This window comes from Sus scrofa, chromosome 15, assembly GCF_000003025.6.
Source record: "Sus scrofa isolate TJ Tabasco breed Duroc chromosome 15, Sscrofa11.1, whole genome shotgun sequence".
Taxonomy (NCBI): Eukaryota; Metazoa; Chordata; class Mammalia; order Artiodactyla; family Suidae; genus Sus; species Sus scrofa.
Genome location: NC_010457.5, coordinates 20,136,496 through 20,160,834, shown reverse-complemented (window position 1 = coordinate 20,160,834; position 24,339 = coordinate 20,136,496). Strand labels below are relative to the sequence as shown.

The window sequence follows — 24,339 nt, the reverse complement described above, 5'->3', positions numbered from 1 at the left end:
GAAATGGTATTAATATCCTATGATATCCTTTTGAAGAGAAGTGTTTTTAAATTTACATTCAACAACAGAGAGAAAATAAAGTTTTTAAAAAGTATGACCCAGAATAACAATTTTGTTATAAGTACTGACCTTGTAGAGCGGACGTCTGACATCAATAGGACAGTTCTGAATTACTTCATCTACAACTTCTGAGATAGGCTGAGTAAAGTCTGGATTAGCAAACTGAAAAGCAAGTTGGACATGTGATAGCAATCAGGCCACTAATGATTTAAATATCACAATAAAAAATTAAGAATCTTCGGTTCAAAAGCAAAAGGACTTTCAGAAAACATAAATTTTGATCTAAAGAAACTGATATAAGATTTCAGAAGAAATCAAATTAAAACAATGTGTATGTATATATATATACATATATATATATATACACACCACTTTATAATCACCATAACCATCAGAATAACAAAAATGTAAAGCCAAAGATATACTATGAGCTGGCAAAAATCTATGTAAATAGGAACACTTTACAATGCTTACAAGAATACACATTGATGTAAACACTTTGGAGAACAATTTGGCAATACAAATGAAATTTAAAATGTATACACAACTAATTCCACTTCTAACATATCCCAAAGAACCTCCTATATGTGTGCTGTTACATAATAGCTTGTTCACTACAGCTTTACTTATAAAAGAAAAACCAGAAGTCCATCAGGGTATGAAATAAATAAAATGTTGTGCTATTAATTTTCATTATTCACAGACTTTGGTATTTGCAGATTTGCCTATTAGCTTCATTACCCCAAAATTAGTATTTGTGGTACTTTCACAGTCACTCATTGACACGTGAATGTGCATAAGTTGACTGATATTCACATTCACAACTCAGGTGGAGCAAGGCCTGTCTTGCTTCAGCTTTTATACTACAAATAAATATCTTTTTCATGATCTCTTTGGTGCCACAGTTATCCTATTTTTGTGGGTGACTATGCTTTTTAAAATGGCCCGCAAGCATGGTACTGAAGTACTATCTACTGCTCCTAATCACAAGTTTGTGATGTGCCTTATGGAGAAAATACAGTGTTAAGATAAACTTTATTCAGGCATGAATTATGGTGCTCCTGACACTGAGTTCGATGTTAATAAATCGATGACATATATATAGTTCTCTAAACAGAAACACATATAAAATACGGTTACATATTCAGGTGACAAAGGTAGGCTGAAGCTCTCAGAAACCTAAGCTCGCATTTCCCCTAGAAGCAGTGGTTCAGTACTAACTAATCCAGTGTTCACAGCAACTTTATATAACTTATACTATGAATAACAAGAATGAACAGTATATTCACACAATGACATACCCTTAATCAAAACAATTTCTGGAGTCTCCATTGTGACTCAGCAGGTTATGAACCTGACTGGTATCCATGAGGATGCAGGTTTGATCCCTAGCCCCACTCAGTGGGTTAAGGATCCAGCAATGCCACGAGCTACAGTGTAGGTCACAGATGTGGCTTGGATCTGGTGTTGCCATGGCTGTGGTGTAGGCCAGCAGCTGCAGCTCTGATCTGACGCCTGGTCTGGGAACTTCCATATACTGCACCTGTGGCCCTAAACAAAAACAAAACAAAACAAAACAAAACAAACAAAAAACCTGATTTCCAAACAGCTGACATTTTAAAAAAGCTAACTTCAAAAGGAACCCTAGTACACTGTTGGTGGGATTGTACATTGGTGCAACCACTGTGGAAAGCAGTATGGAGATTCCTCAGAAAACTAAACATAGAACTACCATTTGATCCAGCAATCCCACTCCTGGGCATCTATCCAGAGAACACCATGACTCGCAAAGACACATGTACTCCAATGTTCATTGTAGCACCATTTACAATAGCCAAGACATGGAAACAACCTAAATGCCCACCAACAGAGGAGTGGATCCAGAAGATGTGGTACATATACACAATGGAATATTACTCAGCCATTAAAAAGAACGAAATACCAGCATTTTTAGCAACATGTATGGACCTAGAAACTATCATGCTAAGTGAAGTCAGCCGTACAATGAGACACCAACATCAAATGCTTTCACTGACATGTGGAATCTGAAAAAAGGACAGACGGAACTTCTTTGCAGAACAGATGCTGACTCACAGACACTGAAAAACTTATGGTCTCCGGAGGAGACAGTTTGGGGGGATGTGCTTGGGCTGTGGAATGGAAATCCTGTGAAATCAGATTGTTATGATCATTATACAACTACAGATGTGATAAATTCATTTGAGTAATAAAAAAAAATGAAAGAAAAAAAAACTTGAATAATTCCATGTATGTAAATTACGTGTATATATAAAACATATATACAGAACATTTTAAAACATATACACATGTATATTTAAAAACACAGACTAGATATATTCATAACTCATTACCTCAGGAGAAAGGATAAAAAGGAAAAAGAGAAAGGAAAGGGTCTGGGGAAGGTACTCTTTCTGTATTATTTCAATACATGTAAAAAATATCAAAAATGTTAAAACATTAGTGTGTTATTTGGGATGGTTAAGTACATGTGTGTTATACAATATACTTTTCAGAATTTTTTTTCTTTTTTCTTTTTGCTCTTTAGGGCCGCAACCCCAGCATATGGAGGTTCCCAGGCTAAGGGTCGAATTGGAGCTGTAGCTACTGGCCTATGCCAAAGACACAGCAACGCAAGATCCGAGCTGTGTCTGTGACCTACACCATAGCTCACTGCAACACTGGAGTGAGACTGAACGAGACCAGGGATCGAACTTACGTCCTCATGGGTGCTGGTCGATTCATTAATCAACCGCTAAGCCACTACAGGCACTCCCAGAATTTTTTAACAAACTGGATAGGTAAGTTTGAGATGAAAAGTTGTTTGACAATTTAAACCATTACAGAAATGGAATGAAGTTAAAAATAATACTTTAAAATTTAATTTTTATATACAAAATAAGGTTTTATACAAGGAGAAATATTAGGGAAAGCTTCCTTTTTACCCATCATTTATTTTTATATTTGTGCCTACAACCTTCCTAAATCAGGTTGTACATTTCTTAAGAGGAACTACAAAAAAAGAAAACCATGAAAGTTTTCAAATGCTACATCTCAGAATTAAACTTGTATTTTGAAACAAAGATCTTATTTTACTAAAACATTTCAGAAATATGTGTAAGTGCCAATGATATTACTCTTTAAAATTGGAAAGGAAATGTTAGAAGGGTTTTTCTTAAAATAAAAGGTCAAAATTTAGCTCCAATTTGTCAAAAAATAAGTATACTTTATTAAAATGAATATAATTTAAAATATTATCTAGAAAATGAACTGCCAACAACCTTTCTTGGCCTCATTTTTAGAATTAGGTTTTCCTAATGGGAGAGAATATTCCTTTGTTCATTAAACTGATTCCATAACTTGATTAGTAATTATTAGCCATGTACCGTTTTTTGTTTTAAAAATTAGTTTCAAGTTATTTAGAGGCTAAGCATACAATGGAGAAATTTAATGTTACTTGAGTAAAAAAGCATAGTAATAAAAAATACTTTAATTTACATAAAGTAAAATATCACTAACAAAAATTCTACTGACTTCTATTACCTGCACTAAGAATAAAGAAACTAGTAGTCAAAACCTATTTTCTTGAAATGTGCTGATGAATGTACATAAGAAACCCTTATAGGGATAAACAGTAGGTATAGAAATGTGGCTCAGTACTGTCCTACGAAGCCAACCTATAGACTCAGGAATGTTATACCTGTCAGAGGCAGTCTATGGGAAAATGGGAGAATACGGCTCAATTTGGCTGGTTTTCTATGCCATTTACAGATAACCTAGGTTATAGGAAGGGAATGACTTAACTGATAATTAACTCGAATGAGCAGCAGAACTAGAATCCTGAAAATTTTACTTTATCTTATCAATCTGTTGATATAAAACTCATAAATTCTCTACATTGTCCTTTGTTAGCCATACTCTTCAGTACCTACTTAAAACAATAATGTACACATACATGCACGTGAGATTAACCTTCCTATAAATTTAATACCTATCAAATAGTGTATCTGCTATACATTGAGCATGTAAAAGGCAGAGACAACGCCAGTCATTCCTGTGCTATCTATCTGTATGCCCTTCTCATGGTAAATTTTTTTTGGCTGCACCCACGGGCATGTGAAAGTTCCAGGACTGGGATCAAACCTGTGCTACTGCAGCTACTCAAGCAGCTGTACTGACAACATCAGATCCTTAACCTGTTGCGTCAAAAGAACTCCGATTCTCATGGTAATTTTTAATCAGGAACATACAAAAGAAAAAATTTATAAACTTTTAAATATTCACATACCCTGGAATCTACCCACAGAAATTCTCATTTAGGAAGAAATGATGTCTGATCTGAATAAATTTTTTTGAAAAAGGTCACCAACTACTGTGCTGCAGAACTCCAGCTGAGAATAAGTAGAACACAATAAAGTAGCAAGCAATGAATATTTATTAAATACATGAAGGGAAAACAAAGAAACTAACAATAAATTGTTGGAGGTTATTCAATACTGCAATACTAATAGGCTCAACTTAGGTCCCTACTGAGAATATTGTTAGGCCTTTCTTTCACTCTTCAGCAAAAGGATTAGTCCTGCCTCTAACTGTTCCCTGATCAGGTATATATTTCTGCAAGTAGCTATCAAGGAAGGAAAATTTTTTCTCCCTTTTGAAAAATTTATAGAGAACATACCCAACTAAAACACATTAGCCCAAATAGCTTTGTCAAAAAAAATGTTTCTTTTTTTTTTAGGACCACATTCAAGGCAAATGGAGGTTCCCAGGTGAGGGGACTAATCGGAGCCACAGCTGCCGGCCTATGATGCCGCAGCCACAGCAACACGGGATCTGAGCCACGTCTGCAACCTACACCACAGCTCACGGCAATGCCGGATCCTTAACCCACAGAGGGAGGCCAGGGATTGAACCCGACACCTCATGGTTCCTAGTAGGATTCGTTTCCGCTATGCCACAATGGGAACTCCCTGTCAAAAATTTTTTAATTTTCTTTTAAAAAAATGCTAAACCTATTCCTTCCAAAAACAGTTCTTTTTACTATTTGTAATAAATTCAGCAGTTCAAAAATAAATATTCCCTTACACTTTCACACATTTTATCTTCAGTATTCAATCAAGCTCAGATGCCTACATTTTCATCTAACCAAAACAAAAAAACTGAATGAATCCTTCAAATGACAAAAATATTTAAACTCACAGAAGAATCTTAAAATTAACCTGGGAAGTGACACAGTTCATACAATACAAAAAACAAACAGGTCTACTCTCAGAAAACATGGTGGACTGAACACATATATCTGATCTTGCTCTTTCTCTATTAAAAATCATTGTAAAGAGGAAAATTTTAAAGGCATAGTCCCAAAAGTACGGAGAGAACAGAACAGGAAGAAATAGCAACAAAATTTGGTAAAACAGAACCTGGAAAGCAGATGGACAAGACCATGCACTTCCTCTAAAACACTTATTAAGTCATCAGTAGGAAAAGCCAAGAATCAAGATGTATCACAAATCCCCCAAAGACTGCTTGTACCTGTTAGTGCTGATATTGATGTGGAAGGAGGGCAGGGAGGAAGACTGGCTGAAAGTCTCTCTGAAAAGCAGTTAAAGCCCCAGATCCCCTCCAAAGAAGTTTATCAAACGAGTCCTGGTCATCCAAGGAGAAAACTGGCTAACCTGTGCTCTAAGGGGAATAAAGCAGTCCCAGGACTCTCAAACACAGCTGAAAGGAGTGAATGCAGGATTTTAGGTGGAGGTATGCAGCCTACTGCTAACACGCAAATACCAACCCTTTTCCAAAATTTAGCTGCCAATCTTTATATGCAGGAGTCTTCTCTGGGAACTGGATTACCCGAAATGATCTAAAGAAACACACAATGGGCATTCCTTCAAGTAAAAGGCCATAATCAACAAGTCCTTCCTACAAAGCTCAGCTTTCCAACAAGTTTAGCATCCCCTTCTTAAATAAGTGATCCCCCAGAGTCTCTAGCATGAAAATTATAGGAATGAAAACAAAGAGAAAAGCAACTTGGAAGAAAGCAGAAAGAATAAAACTTAAAAAAATAATAATAATAATTTATGACTAACTCGCTCAGAGAGCCAAAAGATACGCAATCATGAAACAACTATAGGGTAGCATATCAGAACATCAAAAGCAGGAGTAGGGGAAGTTCCTGAAAATTAAGTATGTTACCAGAAATAAAACTGAATAAAAGATTCAGAAGACAAAGTTGGAGAAATCACCTAGAGCTTAGAACAAAAGAGCAACTAAAAGAGAAAATAGCATAGCAGAACGCTAAGGACAAAGGGAAGATTCACAAGTATCTATCTGGAAAGAAAAAAAAACAGTTCTCTTGCGGCTCAGTGAATTAACGATCTGACACTGTCACTGCAGCGGCTTGGGTTGCTGCTGTGGTGCAGGTTCGATCCCTTCCCAGGAACTTGCACATGCCACAGGTACAGCCAAAACAAACAAACAGAAAAAAGCCCAAAAGACAAAAAACAGGTCCTTTACAAGGTTTAGAAATCAGAGCAGTTTTTCACTTCAAGTTATAATGGAAAGCAATCAAGCAGCAGCTTCAAAATGTTGAAGGAAAATGATTTCCAATCTAAGATAAAATGAACACATTTTCAGACATGCAAAGTCTTCAAATGTTCATTTCCCACATACCCTTTTTCACTTATGTATTTATTTATTTATTTTTGTCGTTTAGGGCCGCACCCTCAGCATATGGAAGCTCCCAGGCTAGGGACTAAATTGGAGCTACAGCTACCAGCCTACACCACAGCCATAGTAAGTCCAGAGCTGAGGCATGTCTGTGACCTATACCACAGCACACGGCAATGCTGGATCCTTAACCCACTGAGCAGGTCCAGGGGTCAAGCCCACATCCTCATGGATCCTAGTCAGATTTGTTTCCACTGCACCATAATGGGAATTCCCATAACTACGACTTTTAAACAGTGTGCACATACATAACTGACTTAAAAAAATTTTTTTTCTTTTTACATCTACACCCGAAGCACATGGAAGCTCCTTGGCTAGGGGTGGAATCTGAGCTGCAGCTGCTGGCCTACACCAGCCATAGCAATAGCAATGCCATAGCAAAGCCATAGCAATGCCAGATCTGAGCTGCATCTGCAATCTACACCGTAGCTTTTGACAACACCAGATCCCTAACCCACTGGGTGAGGCCAGGGATTGAACCCACATCCTTATGGAAACTATGTCAGGTTCTTAACTCAGTGAGTTATGGGAACTCCCATAACAGACTAAGATTAAAAAAAATAAATAAATAAATAAATTGTAAGAGAAAAGAAAACAGATTTCTCATAGAAGAAATTACTTACTTACAAGAAGAGTAAAACTATGGAGAGTAAAAGATGTTTCAAAGTTTTAAAGAAACAATAGAGTTCCTTTTGTGGCTCAGCAACTACAGCTCCAATTCGACCCTTAGCCTAGGAACGTCCATATACCACAGGTTCGGCCCTAAAAAGACCAAAAAAAAAAAAAAAAAAAAAAAGAAAAGAAAAGGTAAAATAAAAAATTTAATAAAGAAAACTTCATATAGCAAACACTAAAGATTGCTTAAATAGAAAAAATTATTTAAGCATCAAGACAAATTTTCATCCAGGCAACTAACCCTTTCCTAAGCACTATGACACAAAACACATTTTATTTATGTAGCTAATGTTTCAAGTTTTTCATTTTTTAAAGTTTTATTGAAGTATAGTTTATTTACAATGTTGTACCATAATGTTTGAAGGTTTTTAAGACAGTCAAGATGTTAGCTAATTGTGTCTATAAAGAAGTATTTGGAGTTCCCATCATGGCTGGCAGAAGCAAATCTGACTAGGAACCATGGTTGTGGGTTCAATCGCTGGCCTTGATCAGTGGGTTAAGGATCCAGCATTGCCGTGAGCTGTGGTGTAGGTCAGAAGTGCCTCGGATCTGGTGCTGCTGTGGCTATCATGTAGGAGGGCAGCTGTAGCTCAGATTAGACCCCTAGCCTGGGAATCTCCATATGCCACAAATGTGGCCCTAAAAAGCAAAAAAAAAAAAAAAAAAAAAAAAAAAAGATTTGACTCAAATTCTTCCTCTTTTGAAATTCAAGATATTTCCTGTCTTGTGGATCTTATTCATCTAAGATTTTGGTTCAGTATCTTCCACAAGAGTCCTAATTCCTGACCTTTAATACACTTTTTTTTTTTTTTGGGGGGGGGGCCACATCCCTGGCATGTGGAAGCTCCTGGATTGGGGAACGAACCCACATCGTAGCAGCAATCCAAGCCACTGCAGTGACAACGCCAGATCCTTAACCCACTGTGCCACAAGAGAATTCCTAATCCACTTTTACTTCAGCCACTCACATATACACCGTTCCCACTGAAAAATTTGCCCTGACTTCCAAGTATATACACAGTTCTCTCTTTCACCATCCTCTGGGATCCCCTAAAAAAGGACAGAGGGAAAGTAAAAGGAAATGTAAATGCCCAAGGACGAAAAGCAGAGTTAAGGAAACAGTAAGTCAAATATTTCAACCCTGTTTGGAAGACAAAAAAAAAAAAAAAAAATTTACATCCTAAGTGCTTTCAGAGCATCCTGTAGAACCTTCAAAAGTCCCAGAAATTAAAGGTAGCAGAAAGAAACTACACAAGGAAAAGTAAAACAAGGCTTAAGAAAAAGAAATTGTTGGAGTTCCCATCATGGCTCAGCAGTTAATGAAGCTGACTAGCATCCATGAGGATGAGAGTTCGATCCCTGGCCTCACTCAGTGTGTTAAGGATCCAGCACTGCCTTGAGCTGTGGTGTAGGTCACAGATGCGGCTTGGATCCTGCGTTGCTGTGGCTGTGGAATAGGCTGGCAGCTATAGCTCCAATTCGATCCCCTAACCTGGGAACCTCTGTATGCTGTGGTTTTGGCCCTTAAAAGACCAAAAAAAAGAAAAGAAAAAAGAAAAAGAAATTGTTAAAATTCTCTTCGTGGAATAGTGACATCCCCAGGATCCCTTCCAGAGCTGGTATAAGCAGGTAGTTAACTACCACCTCCATGAATAAATGAAAGAATATATGAAAAAACAAAATGACGCAAATGAAGAAATGAGGCAAAAATTTAGGAAACACTAAATTTTATGAGAAAAAAAAAATCTCAGTACACTACTGCCTCAAAAGTGAACAACATGCATAGTATAATATATTCACTGTAATACTATCAATTTAGCCAAAAACATAACATATAGATAGTCTAAAGGAAGTCCTAGAAAAAATTAACTAAAAGAAGGTTAGTAGATTGATATATGTATTTACATTGATATATCAAGAAACAGTAGTGCAAGCACAGTATTTGGAAATCTGGAAGTAATTACCAAGATTAATGGCTAAATAACAGACGGTGGTTACTTTCTAGGCCACTGTCATGTTACCTGACTTTTAACATCATGTGCACGATATCCTTTTAATTTTTTTTTTTTTTTTGGCCACGCTTACGGCATATGGAAGTTCCCAGGCCAGAGAATGAACCAAGCCCCAGTAGTGACAATGCAGGATCCTTAACTACCAGGCCACCAGGAAACTCCCCTTTCCATTTTCATTTTTAAAAATATAAAGAAAATGTGCTAAAATCTTAAAACTCCTGTATACTTGTCAGACAACAATGCCCTATCCTTCTGGTGCTCACTCCTTTGCTTCCCACTTGAATCTATATGCAAATTCATCACGACCTCCAATCCCTGCCGATATCCCTCACTATTCTCTAAGCAATTCAGCCTTCCAGATTCCCTTCTCTTTTCTATGCTGCAACACACTTTAACCTCCACCTTGGCAAAGCTCTTTGCTCCTTTCCCACAACAGCCTGGAGGGAAAAACACCACTGTATGACTATAATCATACTTCGGTGGTGCTTCACTACTAGTAATACAGTCACTGTCTCAATTCTCCTCAATAGCAATTAAAGTCACTATTTTCTCCTGGTCTTCATCCTTGTATCCAATACCTTCTCACAACAGAGCAGCTTGAGTCCACTTCATAAAAAACAAAAAACAAAACTAAAGCTATGAACTATGATGATGAACCTCCTAAGCTATCTGCCTCTACCCTTCCCAGCTCCACATTTTCCTGTACCGATGTTTAACTCCTTACTTCTGTCCCTGGAACAACCCCTATTAAAAATAAAACTAACCTCAGTCTTCCTGCAATTCACTTCTTACCAGTTCCCAGTAGCCACTATACTTTTCTTTTAGAGCCACCTCCCGGTATGCCCACATTATCAATTCCCAAACCTTTACCTCACTGATGCAACAAGCTGCCTGTTGCATTCCACTGAATGTTTCATTCCAAAACTGCCTGTTTCATTCCACTGAAATTGCTCCCCTAGGATCACCATTAATCTTGATGCTAAAGACCCCACTATGGGTGTTCCTCGAATTTCTTTCATCACTTCACTATAGCAACTAGGGCCATTTAATCTCCCTCCTTGAAAACATTCACTTCTCTCAATGTTAGCACCACATCCCTTCGCTTAGCTTCTTCCTTTCCATACTCTTCAGTATCCTTTGCAGGCCCCTCTTACTCTGCCTGTCCACAAAGTGTTACTGTTCACTAGGGCTCCAGTCTTCCCCTACTTTTCACTCTACATTCTCTCCCTGGCCAATCTCTTCCTTTATATATGGTGATGACTTTACAACTACCCTCACTACAGGATACATGCCCCAGTTTAAAACCCTTAGAATCCAAGAGTTCATTTTCAAAACTTTTTGAAGATGTATAGTAAATTCATCTCTTCTTACCTTGCCTATTCTTTCCCTGCGGTTTTCCTGATTTCAGTGATGACAAACCCAGTTGCTCAAGTTACAAACCTGGGAATCATCACAGATTTTTCATATTCTTCTCCCCTCATATCTAAGCAATTGGTAAGTCATGTTGATCCTGTTCCTTCTCTCATCTACTTCCTCATTTTCACTGACCTACTGACTCTTTCATCTACAACATGGCAATGAACTCAACTGTTTCCAATACAATTTATACTTCTGTTCCTATCTATCCAACCCAGTGCAACCAGGCTGACCTTTATTATACCATACATAAATCTTTGTCATTTTCTTTTTTTTTTTGCTTTTCAGGGCCCACTCGAGGCATAAGGAGGTTCCCAGCCTAGGGGGGTGAATCAGAACTACAGCTGCCAGCCTACACCACAGCCACAGCAACGCAGGACCCTTAACCCACTGAGTGAGGCCAGGGATCAAACCCACAACCTCATGGTTCCTAGTCGGATTTGTTTCTGCTGCACCTTGATGGGAATTCCTTTTTTTTTTTTTTTAAATCTTTGTCATTTTCATGCTCAACATTTCTGCACAAGCACAGAATCCAGTAAACTCCTTTGCACAGCGTGTTAGTTCCTCGAGGACATCTATCTGAATCCATCTCCTATCGATCTCTTCCTTTACACTTTTATTTATTTTTTTCGTTTTTTAGGGCCACACCTGTGGCATATGGAGGTTCCCAGGCTAGGGGGTCCAAGTGGAGCTGCAGCTCCACAGCAATGGCAATGCCAGATCTGGGCTGTATCTGCGACCTATGCCTCAGCTCGCAGCAGCGCCAGCTCCTTAACCCACTGAGCGAGACCAGGGATCCAATCTGAATCCTCATGGATACTAGTCAGGTTCTTAACCCACTGACTCACAATGGGAACTCCCTTTATACTTTTATTATCTAGTTCTCTTACACCCCAGACCCCTCTACCCACTGTGTGTGTGTGTGTGTGTGTGTGTGTGTGTGTGTCAGAAATATATTTCCTTAACATGGCTGCCTGACATATACCCATTCATCCAACAGTTCAACTCTTATCTCATCAAAGAAGTTTCCCTGATGCTTCCAAGCAGACTTAGATGCTCTTTCTTGCTATGCCCTCACCATACATACATTCAATAAGCAACTATACCTTTTTTAGATATTCATCACTCTTATTCTTTGAGCTTGATAAGAGCAAGATAAATAGTTTTTCTTTTTAAAATACTCAATGCTTAAATTTAGCTCATGATCACTGCAGTCACTATTTGCTGAGTGAATAAACCACATTAAAAAATATTCTTAATGTTGAATAAGCAGAACAGGCATTTAATGTTAGCAGTTCTACCAATAAAGTTAAAATTTCTTATACTTAATTACTAGAAGAATCTTTCATTATTAAAAGCACATATTTCATTAATTTCATACAGCTTGTATGTTGTTAACATTTCATAAAGAAAGATGACTATCTGATTAATAATTAAATATTTTATGATAGTCAACTGAAGGATTTTTGTGTAATGGTCACTTTATATGGGAGGAGGGGAGAGTTCTAAAACAAGTCCCAAAATATTTTACTTAAATAACCATGAATATCAAGGGCTCCCCTCCTTCCATGCCTCCAAATAAGCCATAAATACTAAAGAGACATAAGTTTCATTTTTCTAAATGTATGAAAATTAGTAACTGTTTAGCCTATTTTAACACTAAGACCATTTTTTCCTTGAACACTACACAGTATTTTAGTACATAAAACAAAGTTCCTGCGATTAACTCTCTCTGAATATCTTATAGGTTTTTTGTGTTTTGTTTTTTCTGTCTTTTTGCCTTTTCTGGGGCCACTCCTGCTGCATATGAAGGTTCCCAGGCTAGGGGTCTAATTGGAGCTACAGTTGCCAGCCTACACCACAGCTCAAAGCAACGCCGGATCCTTGACCTACTGAACAAAGCCAGGGATTGAACCCGCAACCTCATGGTTCCTAGTTGGATTCGTTAACCACTGAGCCACAACGAGAACTCCCTGAATATCTTATAGTTGATTGATATTTGCTGCTGAATATTTCAAAACAATCTCATCTTAAAAAAAAAAACATACGGAGCTCCCGCTGTGGTACAGTGGTTAAAAAAAATCCAACTGCATTGGCTTGGTCCCTGTGAAGGTACAGGTTCAATCCCCAGCCTGGCGCAGTGGGAAAAAGGATCTGGAGGTGCTGCAGCTGCAACACAGGTTGCAACTGTGGCTCAGATTCAATCCCCGGCTCAGGAACTTCCATATGATGTGGGTGCAGCCATAAAATAAAATTTAGAAAAACAATAAATTTTTTTTAATTAAAAAAAAAAAAAAAAAAAACTTACCTCTGGATGAAAAAAAATTTCAGGTCCCAAGAATCTCTCATATCCAACATCAATGGAAAATTCTTTCTTTGAGATAGCATTGATTCCAGTATACTGTTTAATCCACTTTGATCCATCTGTATCATACTTGTTAAATTCTTTTACTAAATCTGGGCAGACATAACTATAGCGCTCCTAGAAAAAAGAAGCAAGTAATTTTTTCCTCTTGTTTCAGGAAAAGTGAAACAGAATGGTATATATTTCAATAAACTAGAATAAGACTTGACAAACTATGAGTCAGCTCCTAGTGTTTCAATGCTATTTCATGAAAACTCATTAATGTCATCCAAAATTTTATACTGTTTCAATAATTAAGGAGTTTGTATTCTAGAAAAGAGAAAACATAAAATACATGAAGAAAATAAACAGTTGACATAACCACAAAATACAGTAAGAGGTACAAACTATTAGGTATAAAATAAGCTTCAAGGCTATATATTGTAAACATGGGGGATATAGCCAATTATTTAAATGGAGCACAAACTTTAAAAATTGTGAATTACTATACTGTACACTTCTAATTTATATAATATTATATATACAGCAACTATGCCTCCATAAAAATATTTTTTAAAATATTGGATATGTAGATCTTGAATACCTATCTGGAACAAAGTGATTATGGTCTAAGTAAATGAGCAAAATAAAAAAGCTGAAAATATAAACTTCTCTTTTTTGTAGTATCAACTGTAAGGCTGAACTGCTACATATTTGGTTTTATGTCCTAAGTAGTAGTTTTCATCAAAAATACAAATAAAGCATGATGGCCTTCCCACGGTGGCACAACAGAATTGGCAGTGTCTTAGGAGCACTAGGACACAGGTTTGATTCCCGGCCTGGCACAGTGGGTTAAGAATTCAGAGTTGCCACTGCTGTAGCTTGGGTGGCAACTGCTGCTCAAATCTGATCCCTGGCCTGGGAGCTCCACATGCCGTGGGATGGCCAAAAAAAAAAAATGTTATAGGTTATAACATTCTATTTGCAATGTGTACACTCTTGATTGCCAGTCTCATTTTTTTAAAAGAAAAACACACATTTCACCTATTTTTATACATCAAGGATTCTATCCAACACAGACGCAAATATTACTACTGATAACCAAAACACATAAAGGGAAATAATCCTGGAAAACAAAAGATAATTTGATTATGTCACATAAAGTCTTCTTTCTCCAAACCTTGGAAGTAGGAATTACATAGAAATGATGTATGCTATACAATAAATCCTCAGTGTTCTTAATTTCTAATGCCACAGAATTCCCCAAAAATGTCAAAAACATTAGTGTTCATGTTAATTTTTACGTACTTGAGGTGACTTTGGCAACCATTTACTAATTCCTTTACTTTCTAAGAAGTAGTAAATTCATTTTCATTCCTAACCTTTGACAAGCAAGGAAAACACTGCAAGCATACTTAAACTGATGGAGTTATTTTTACCTGAGCAGTTTTTCTGCCTTTACATATTCAAAACATGCAAAAGCCAACAGAATTTTTTAGGTATGTTGACATAAGGTATTAAAAAAATAATGCTCATTATGTTGGCATTTTGAATGAAACCCTGATATAATAAAGACTTAAAGAGCACACAAATTATTAAAATACCTTACAGAGCCTTCACATTTTTCCTTTTTGTCATATCACTTAAGCTGAGCCCTGTCGCTATTCTACAGCTAAATGAATCAATTACATCACAAAATTTTTTGTAACAGAAACTATTAGAATTAAAGTAAACAAGTCAATGAAAACTGAGATGTGAGGACTTTGAAGTGAACTAATTACAAGCACATCCCATTTTACTGTGCTTTGTAGAAATAAGGTTTTACAAATTGAGGGTTTCTGGCATCTCTGCATCATCAGACGACAGCATTTTTTAGCAATAAGTATTTCTAAGATATGTACTTTTTTATTTTTATATTTTTTTTTTGTCTTTTTGCTATTTCTTAGGCCGCTCCCGTGGCATATGGAGGTTCCCAGGCTAGGGGTCTAATTGGAGCTGTAGCTGCCAGCCTACGCCAGAGCCACAGCAACTCAGGATCCGAGCCGCATCTGCGACCTACACCACAGCTCATGGCAACGCCAGATTGTTAACCCACTGAGCAAGGGCAGGGACCGAACCCGCAACCTCATGGTTCCTAGTCGGATTCGTTAACCACTGCGCGACGACGGGAACTCCCCCGTACTTTTTTATAGACTAGACATATGCTACTGCCACTTAACAGACTACAGTATAGTGCAAACATAACTTTTAAATCCACTGAGAAACCAAAAAATTTATGACTCACTATTTGCTTCACTGCAGTGCTCTGGAACAGAACCCACAGCATCTCTAAGGTATGCCTACATTTATCTTTACTAAAGGGAATAATTACAAAAATGTATGCTGAAGTCAACTGGTATAAATGTTCTTCTATGTTAGTCCTCTCTAACATGAAATGTTGAGAGCAAGCAAAGGGTTGCTTATCCCCCAAAATTTCCTACAAGAATTACAGAGAAAAAGTATATATATAATCAAGAGTATATATATATATATATATATATATTATATATATATATATATATAATATATATATAATCAAGAGTAGTGATTTTAACTGGCTAACAATAGCTTTTTAAAAATATTTTATTTTCTTTCTCCTTGACTTTTTCCCTTGATTTTTCATGTTAATATTATAAACGTGACTTTAATTTTTAACTGAATTTTCTTTTTTTTTGCCTTTTTGCCTTTTTCTAAGGCCACACCCACGGCATATGGACGTTTCCAAGCTAAGGGTCTAATCAGAGCTACAGCTGCTGGCCTATGCCAGACCACAGCAATGTGGGACCTGAGCTGCATCTGCGACCTACACCACAGCTCACAAGAACACCAGATCCTTAACCCACTGAAGAGGCCAGAGATCAAACCTTATAGTTCCTAGTTGGATTAGTTAACTGCTGAGTCGTGACAGGAACTCCCTGAATTATATTCTTAACATTATTTTTTACCTTTACTGCCTTAGCAGTTTCCAAGGATTGCTCTGGAGGAATTCCTACTTCTCGGTCTCTCAGCAACTGCTGAATAAAATATGTTATATCTCGTCCTGCGATTGGAATGTGCTTAATACAGCTGCCAATCACATATCCTTCGGCCTAGACAGAAAAAAAAAAAAAAAAAATAGTGTCAAGTTTACTTTGAATGCTTTTTAAATCAATACAACCTAAATATTTAATCATTAAAAATCAATTTCTCAGATTACTGTATTTGTATTCTCAAGTATTGCTTTATCCCAGGAGAATTCTTCCAGTCTTTATTCCTCAACTGTATTCCTTATAGTTAACTTACAGTAGATTTATATATAGATACTATGTACAAGAATGGCCAGCAATTTAAGATTTATTCTCCCACTGCTAAGAGTTTATAACCAAGACTGAAAGGACTTAACAACATAGAAATAGTGAATTTCAGAAGTAATAATTCTATAAAACAAATTCATAAACTTACTGACACAATGCAAAAGTACAAAATTAATGTAGCAAAATTAAATTTCATTAACAAAGAATATTAAGGATTTCTTTATGTTGCCAATGACAGAATATCAGAGACTGGATTTATCTTCTCACCTTTATTGAGAAAACAGGACAAATATATGAAATAAAGGTTTTTCAGATATTTGACAATAGGCAGAGTGGGGCAGTGATCCCTAAGAAAAGGGAAAACAAACAAGGTAAGTGCTATGAACATACCATCTTCCTGCTTAGGAAGAGTTCCCAGGCAGAAATAATGTGAAGGAGAACCCAGAGTCTAGTGTGCTCATTAAATAAGGATACAGAATGTAGATTTCAGGGAGGTCAGAGCAGCTACAGTTTGCAAGTCAGACTACTAAAGAGGAAAGAGCTACACAGAGAGCTCTGGACATCTGAAGAGAGTAACACCTTAAGTGACTAGTTCATTCATGTGAGGAAACCATCAGAGCCAGAGAAAGAACCTCTGGAAAAGAGTGGGCACAACAGTCCCAAAGCTCACACACAGACAGGAATAGTTTATACTACCATTACTAGCCAGAGTTTAAAGACCTCAAATAGCACAACGAGTAAAGTCTCAGAAGACTACTGCCTCTCTGTAATGGAGACAAAACAGGCTAAAGCAAAAAGATTGTTCGGGATGTGATTAAGAATGTTTAAAAGGAGATCCTAAAAGATTCGAACTGACTCCTAGGAACTTAACTGTGTCCCAGGAAAAAAAATCTTAAAATATTTAAAGGAGACCAATAACCTAGTTCCTAACAATGTGAATACATAACCCCTGACCAGGAGAAAAATCAATTTATAGAAGGATAAAGAGAAAAATCAAATATAACAGAATTGGTAGACAAGGACATTAAAAAGTTACCATATACTTCATATGAGCAAGAATATCAATGGAAACATGAAGAAGAGAGAAATGAAAGACGGCCTTTTTATAAGACCCAAAAAGAACTTCTCTAAGGAGAAGAATAATTGAAATAAAAAATACATCAAATGTGATAAAAAGAGAAATAAGAACTATCCAAAATGAAAAGGAAAAAAACATTAGAAAAAATTGAACAGAACATCATAAAACTATGAGACATCTTCAAGCAGCTTAATATACATATAGCTGAAGACCCTAAAGAGGAAAGAAAGGTAAAGAGACATGTGAAAAAAAAATGATAAAAACTTTTTAGAAATGATAAAAACTACAAATCCATAAATCCAAGAAGCTCAATAAACCCCAAGTAGAGGAAATGAAGAAAACTACCTTTAGGTATATCACAATCAAAGGGCTGAACACTAGTGGACCAGAAATATATAGAGAGAAAATATTGAAGTTAGCCAGAAATAAGAAACATTACATTCAGGAGTTCCTGTTGGGGCTCAGTGGAAATGAATCTGACTAGTAGTATCCATGAGGATGCAGGTTTGATCCCTGACCTCGCTCAGTGGGTTAAGGATCCAGCATTGCCATGAGCTGTGGTATAGGTCGCAGATGTGGCTAGGACCTGGCGTTGCTGTGGCTGTGGCGTAGGCTGGCAGCTATAGGACCAACTTGACCCTTTTCCTGGGAACCTCCATGTGGGTGTGGCACTAAAAATAAAAATAAAATAAAAAAATGAAAATAAAATAAAAACAAAAAAAAGGAAACATTATATTGAAAGGAACAAAGGAATGACAGTAAGCTTATTTTCAGAAACAATGTAATAACCTACAAGATAATAGAGCCACATTTGAAAAATAACTAAAATGAAAAATCTGTCAACCTAAAATTCTATATACCAAGTAAAAACATCTTTTAAAAATTAAGGCAAAATCAAGACTTTTTCAAAGGATGTACATAAGCTGAAAGATTTCATAGCCAGGAGACTTGAATTACAAGAAATGAAGGCCGACATTCAGACAGAAAATAATAATAATAATAATTATAACACTGATAATGATAATAATAATAATAATGCTGGATGGAAATTTGGGTCTTCCAAAGAAAGGGAAATGGTATGTGAATAAATACAAAAGAATTTTATCTCTTTTTTAAAATCTCTTTTAAAGATGACTATTTGTTATGGACTAACATGTCCCTCCCCTTCCAAAATTCTTATGTTGAAATGCTAACCCCTAATGCCTCAGAATGTGTCTTTATTTGAAGACAGTCTTTAAAGAGGGAATTTAAGTTAAAATATTAGAGTGGGCTCTAATCTGATATGACTCATGTTCTGAAAAGAGAAAGAGATTAGGATAGACACAGAGGAAAGACCATGAGAAGACACATGGAGATTAAGGCTGTCTATAAGCCAATGAGAGGACTCAGAAAAAACCCAACCTGGCAAACCCCTTGAGCTTCGACTTTTTGGTCTCTATATCTGCGAAAAAGTTAATAATTTTCTATTGTTTCAAACACTCATTCTGTAGTACTTTGTTACAACAGCCCTAGAGAAACTAATATACTAATTACAATGAAAAAAATTAATAATGTACTACTGAGTTTATAACATGTAGGAGCAAAATAAAGGACAATGGTAGTACAGACTAGAACGAAAGTATGCTCTCGTATCATTCTTATTTATTAAAAGGTACAATATTATTTGTAGTTAGACTGTGATAAGCTAAGGATGTTTATTATAAACCCTAGAGCAACCCCCCCAAACCAAATGACAATAACAAATACATAGCACAGCTAAGAAGTCAATAAAGCAGATAAAATGAAATTATAAAAAACACTCCATTAATTCAAAAAAGCAGGAAAAATAACAAGAATACCTAATTCTTAAAATTCTTACTAAAACTCATTCTTTCTTCTTCAATTTGCTAAATCCTTTTTGCAAATTCCTATTCTAATATTATCAAGATAATGAAATTACTGCTTAGTTGTATAGATGGTAAGACTGCAGTCAAACAGAACCAGATCAATCCTAGTCCCATGACCAATTATTTGGCAACCTCAAGCAACTCTCACATATTTGCATTTTATAAATGAGTAAACTGAGGTCCTCAAAGCACAATATAATCTACATCATAAATTTTGAGATTTAAATGAGAATTTTAAATGAAAAATATAAGAATTGTTAGTATCGCTAAGCAATATACATGTATGCACTTAATCCTCAAAGCAATGTTATGACATTGGGCACTATTGGGATTATTACTGCCATTTTGAAAAAAAGGGAGGAGTCCCAGTCTCCTGAGAACCAGCTGCAGGTTCAATCCCTGGCCTGGCATAGTGGGTGAGGGATCCGGTGTTACAGCAGTTGCGGCAGCTTAGGTCACAACTGCAACTGGGATCTGATTCCTGGCCTGGGAACCCCACATGCCACGGGGCAGCCAAAAAAGAAAAAAGAAAAAAAAAAGGAATAGAATATAGTAGCACTAAGAAAGAAAAATATGCCAACTAAATTATAAAAAGCCATCAAAATATGGGACACATCCTAATTTCCAAGATATTAAAGTATCCCCCAATGTCAATAAAATAAAATGTGGACTAACATAGGATGAAACATTATTTGGCAAAAAATAAGAAATGAATACATGCTACAATGTGAAAATCTTAAAAACATTGGGCTATGTGAAAGATGCCAGTCACAAAAGAGTATACTACTCCACTTAACAGGTAAATCTACAGAGACAGAAAGTAGATTAGTGGTTGCAAGGAGCTGTTATTGGGGGAGAGTGAACACTAAAAGACATAGGGTTTCTTTTCAGAGTGATAAACATGTTTTAAAATTGACTATAGCAATGGATCTACCATGTGAATATACCGAAAAAAAAACCCACCAAATTGCTTTCTAAATGAATAAATTGCACAGCATGTGAATTACATCTCAAGAAAGCCGTTGTTTTTAAAAGGGGTGGTTATTACTAAAACTATTATGACATTGGGAGAGTGAATTAATGACATCTAATCCAAAAGTAGTTACTCTAAGGATGTAATTCTCAACAGAGGTTGCCTGGTGCATTAAAAATAGGAGTAAGAGTAATGAATAAAGTTCAAAATAATTTCATTCCTTATGTGATATTAAATATTATTTTAAAAGATAAACCTTTCTATATATATACACCTAATAATAATCAGTATGAATGTGAGTAGTCATTTTGAATCTATTAGGCACAATAAAAAAATCTAATTTGTCATTAAGAATTGGAAGCAGAAAAGCCTTGGCAGAAAAATGCTATCTATAACAAATAATCCAATCTAATACATTTTTCTTAACGTGCTTGATTAAATTCAAGCCATAAAGCACAATCACAACTTGAGCTTTTTAATTCAAAAATATAATTCCCCAAAAGTCATTAATGATCATATGCTTTCAACTAACTACTATTTAGCAATTAACTTATGCACCAGTATGAAATCTGTTAATTAAGGATAATAAAAACTATCAAGTGGCTAACATATGCATGCACATACACACACACACATGAAAACTGGAAAACTGAGTTTCATGTTTAAAAAAAAAAAAGCATAATATATTCCCATTCCAGATACTCTAATTTATCATTTCTTAACTATGAATCAGAAACCACTTCTAATAATTTTCTAACTGTAGTATAAACCCATAGCAAAAAAAACCAAAAAAAAAAAATCATTTTGTAATTTGTTTACAAAATTCTAATAATAAGTCAAGCAAAATACAATTATAGCTGAACAAATGGCCAAACTAGAGAAAATTTTTCAGTGTAATATTTAAAGTTTTTAAAAAGTGGCATTAATTCGTAAAATCTAACTTTGCCAGATGTGTTACTTGGTATCCTGTTCAGTAATTATAAAATATCCTTACCACTGGGATGACATGAGTGACACCGTCTCCGCTGTCTATTACCGTACCAGTCAACGTCCGTTCTCCTACTTGTCTGGAGGTCCAAGATGCAGCTAAGGCAAGAACGGCCTTGAACAAATAAAAATAAGACAGGCAAAAAATAAAAACAAAGAGTTAATAGGAAAAAAAATCTTTTACTGGAGTACTTTATACGATTTTAAATGTAGTTTCTTTGAAAATACAAAGTTAATTTATATTATGCAATAAAGTTGTTCACATCCTGCATATTATTAAGACAACTTACAGTCTTATATTAGTTTTTAGGGGCATATTTATATATTTTTCATATTTTAATGAAGGCCATTTCCCCCCTACAGTCAAAACAAGGTGGAAAACATGAGATAGTCTTACTAACATGAAAAAATACAGTACAGGACTTCAACTACGTTTAAGTGGGCCGGCCTGTAACAAACCACATATAAGGTGAAAGTAGAGAAGCACATCAGTTAATTAATACATAGACAAGTATCACTATTATTAAGATTAGCTCCAAATTTTCTAAGTGTAGCATGTCTTTAGGAATATGTAACAAGATATTTAACCACAGAAAAGGCCACTGTACACTTCCAAATACTATGACTTAATTAGTAAAACAAAGTTAACAAAATAATATTTTTCTACAAAAAAATCCTGGCACAGGCAATAAGGTACAATTCTCTTTATTAAAAAAGTTTGGAATTAAGAAAGTAACACTACTAGTTCATTCTAAAAAAACTAAATTTCATACAAATCCCAGCCTCAAACAAGATAAATTACTAATAATTAAAAAAGAAACCAGAGCTCAGCTGGCTTCGTTTTACCTACTTGCAATATAGCAGCTGAAAAGGACCTAGAAAGATATCTAGGCCATCCTTCTATTTTAACACAGGATCACACCATAATCATTCTGGGCTAACAGAACCACATAATAGTTTATTACTTATTAAGATTTTGTGGTATGCCAGGTATCATATTTGCTACAGGGTTAAAAGACAAGTAAGCAGTAAGCTCTAATTCTGAGAAGTGGGAGAAAAGCTGTTCCATACAGATATATACACAAATGATGTGCAATTAAATACTACAGGGATTTATGATATACAGGATAAAGAGCAGCACAAAGGAGATGGTGGTCAGACCTACATCGTGGTAATAAGGCATTCAAAACAAGCTATGAAGGAGTTCCCTTATAGTGCAGTGGGTTAAGGACCTGGTGTTGTCACTGCAGCAGCCCAGGGTGCTACTATGGCACAGGTTCGATCCCTGGCCCAGGAACTTTTACATGGCACAGGTGCAACAACAAAAAAACAAACAACAATAACAACAAAACAGGCTGTGGAAAAAGGACACAATGAATGTTACAAGGGCAAATTAATGTATACATAAAGTTCTTGACATAAACTCTCAAAAAGGATACCAGGAATGTTACAAAGGTAAATGAATGTGTACATAAAGTTCTTGACATAAACTCTCAATAAATACTAGTTCCCTTTTTTCCATCCTATAAAAAGCTTTGAATTATCTAAAACCCATTAGCTTACTTCCTTTAATATTTCTCTTTTGCTGACTAAACAGCTCCCCTCCTCTACTATGCTTTCTAACTACCAATTCCATAGAGAACTACAATATGCTTTGAAGTTAAGAAAAATATACACATATTTTAACTGTAAATTCAACCAGATTAAAATTTAAGAGTCAAGCTCATCCTGACTTATAAATTTGCTTACCTGTACAGCAATGTATAAGCCTGGAACATTGAAGGACTCAAACATTATTTCAGCAGTATATTCCCTGTTTTCTGGAGTATTCAGTGGAGGTTCAGTCTATTAAATTGAATAACATTTTAAATAGACAATATCAAATTATTTTGATAACGTTATAGACAATTTTAAGTGAGAAATAATTTATTTCAAACACTGTATTTAACAGTCATTAAACTCAGAAATACAGACACAGAGACCAAAGAAAAACTTTAAAGAATTCAAACAGATCTATACATATATGAAAACAATATGGTTATTCACATGAAAAAGAAAAGAAACAATTCCTATGTCATATTACTCATAACGACTTAACACTGAGAAAAGGAAGAGGGAGAAGGAGGAGATCCTGCCAAATCACCCTGCAAATGTGATAATGACAGACCTCCAGGCAAATACACCAATGGTACTTGCTACTGGAATAATCCCCATCTGTGTAATGTTTTCAGCAGGGTGTACCTGGTCTGTCTACAACTACAGTAAGTAAGCCAAGATTCTACAAATTTATGGCATACCTCTCTGGAAAATATCAGTAAGTTATATAACTACTAGAGTATAAAATGGAGATGTTTACAAAGTTCTCTTAAGCTACGTGACTGCAAACATCACTTAGAAACTGGTGGGTTAAGTCTAGGCCAGAACACATGCTAATGAGCCAAGAAAGGACCTAAGAAACAGCGCTCACAATCCTGGACTTTATATTTCATCTATACTTCAGGAATATCTAAATCATTTAAATTACTAACGCTTGAAACTAAGTAAGATATCTGAGTCTTATAAGCCTGATTCAATTAACCAGTCCTTTTCATTATCTCAAATATTTAAACTTGAAAGGCAAAACTTTAAACTTTAGAAATACAGAATTAGCTTTCTGACCTTGACATAAAGAATGATTTCTTAAACTTAAAGAGCACAAATTACAAAAGGAAAGACGGATAAAACTTAAATTCATTGCAAAGTAAATCGTTTTTTAAAAATTTAAAAGACACTTCAATAATTTTTTAAAAAAACTAACTAGAAATACTTTTTCTGTACATAAAACCTTTACCT

General features: G+C 35.7%; 1 protein-coding gene across 2 annotated transcripts in view; it reads right to left on the bottom strand.

Annotated features, from left to right (window-relative positions):
* The window catches only part of ACTR3 (ARP3 actin related protein 3 homolog), a 66,914-nt gene that overhangs the window by 10,887 nt on the left and 31,688 nt on the right, over positions 1-24,339 (bottom strand). For both annotated transcript variants that reach the window (XR_002339000.1, NM_001134343.1), the window contains 5 exon segments: positions 23,257-23,352; positions 21,515-21,622; positions 16,236-16,379; positions 13,216-13,389; positions 130-222 (listed from right to left, as the gene is read on the bottom strand). Coding sequence is in view for 1 of the 2 variants with exons in the window: in NM_001134343.1 (NP_001127815.1) it covers positions 130-222; positions 13,216-13,389; positions 16,236-16,379; positions 21,515-21,622; positions 23,257-23,352 (615 nt within the window). In the remaining variant the exon portion in view is untranslated.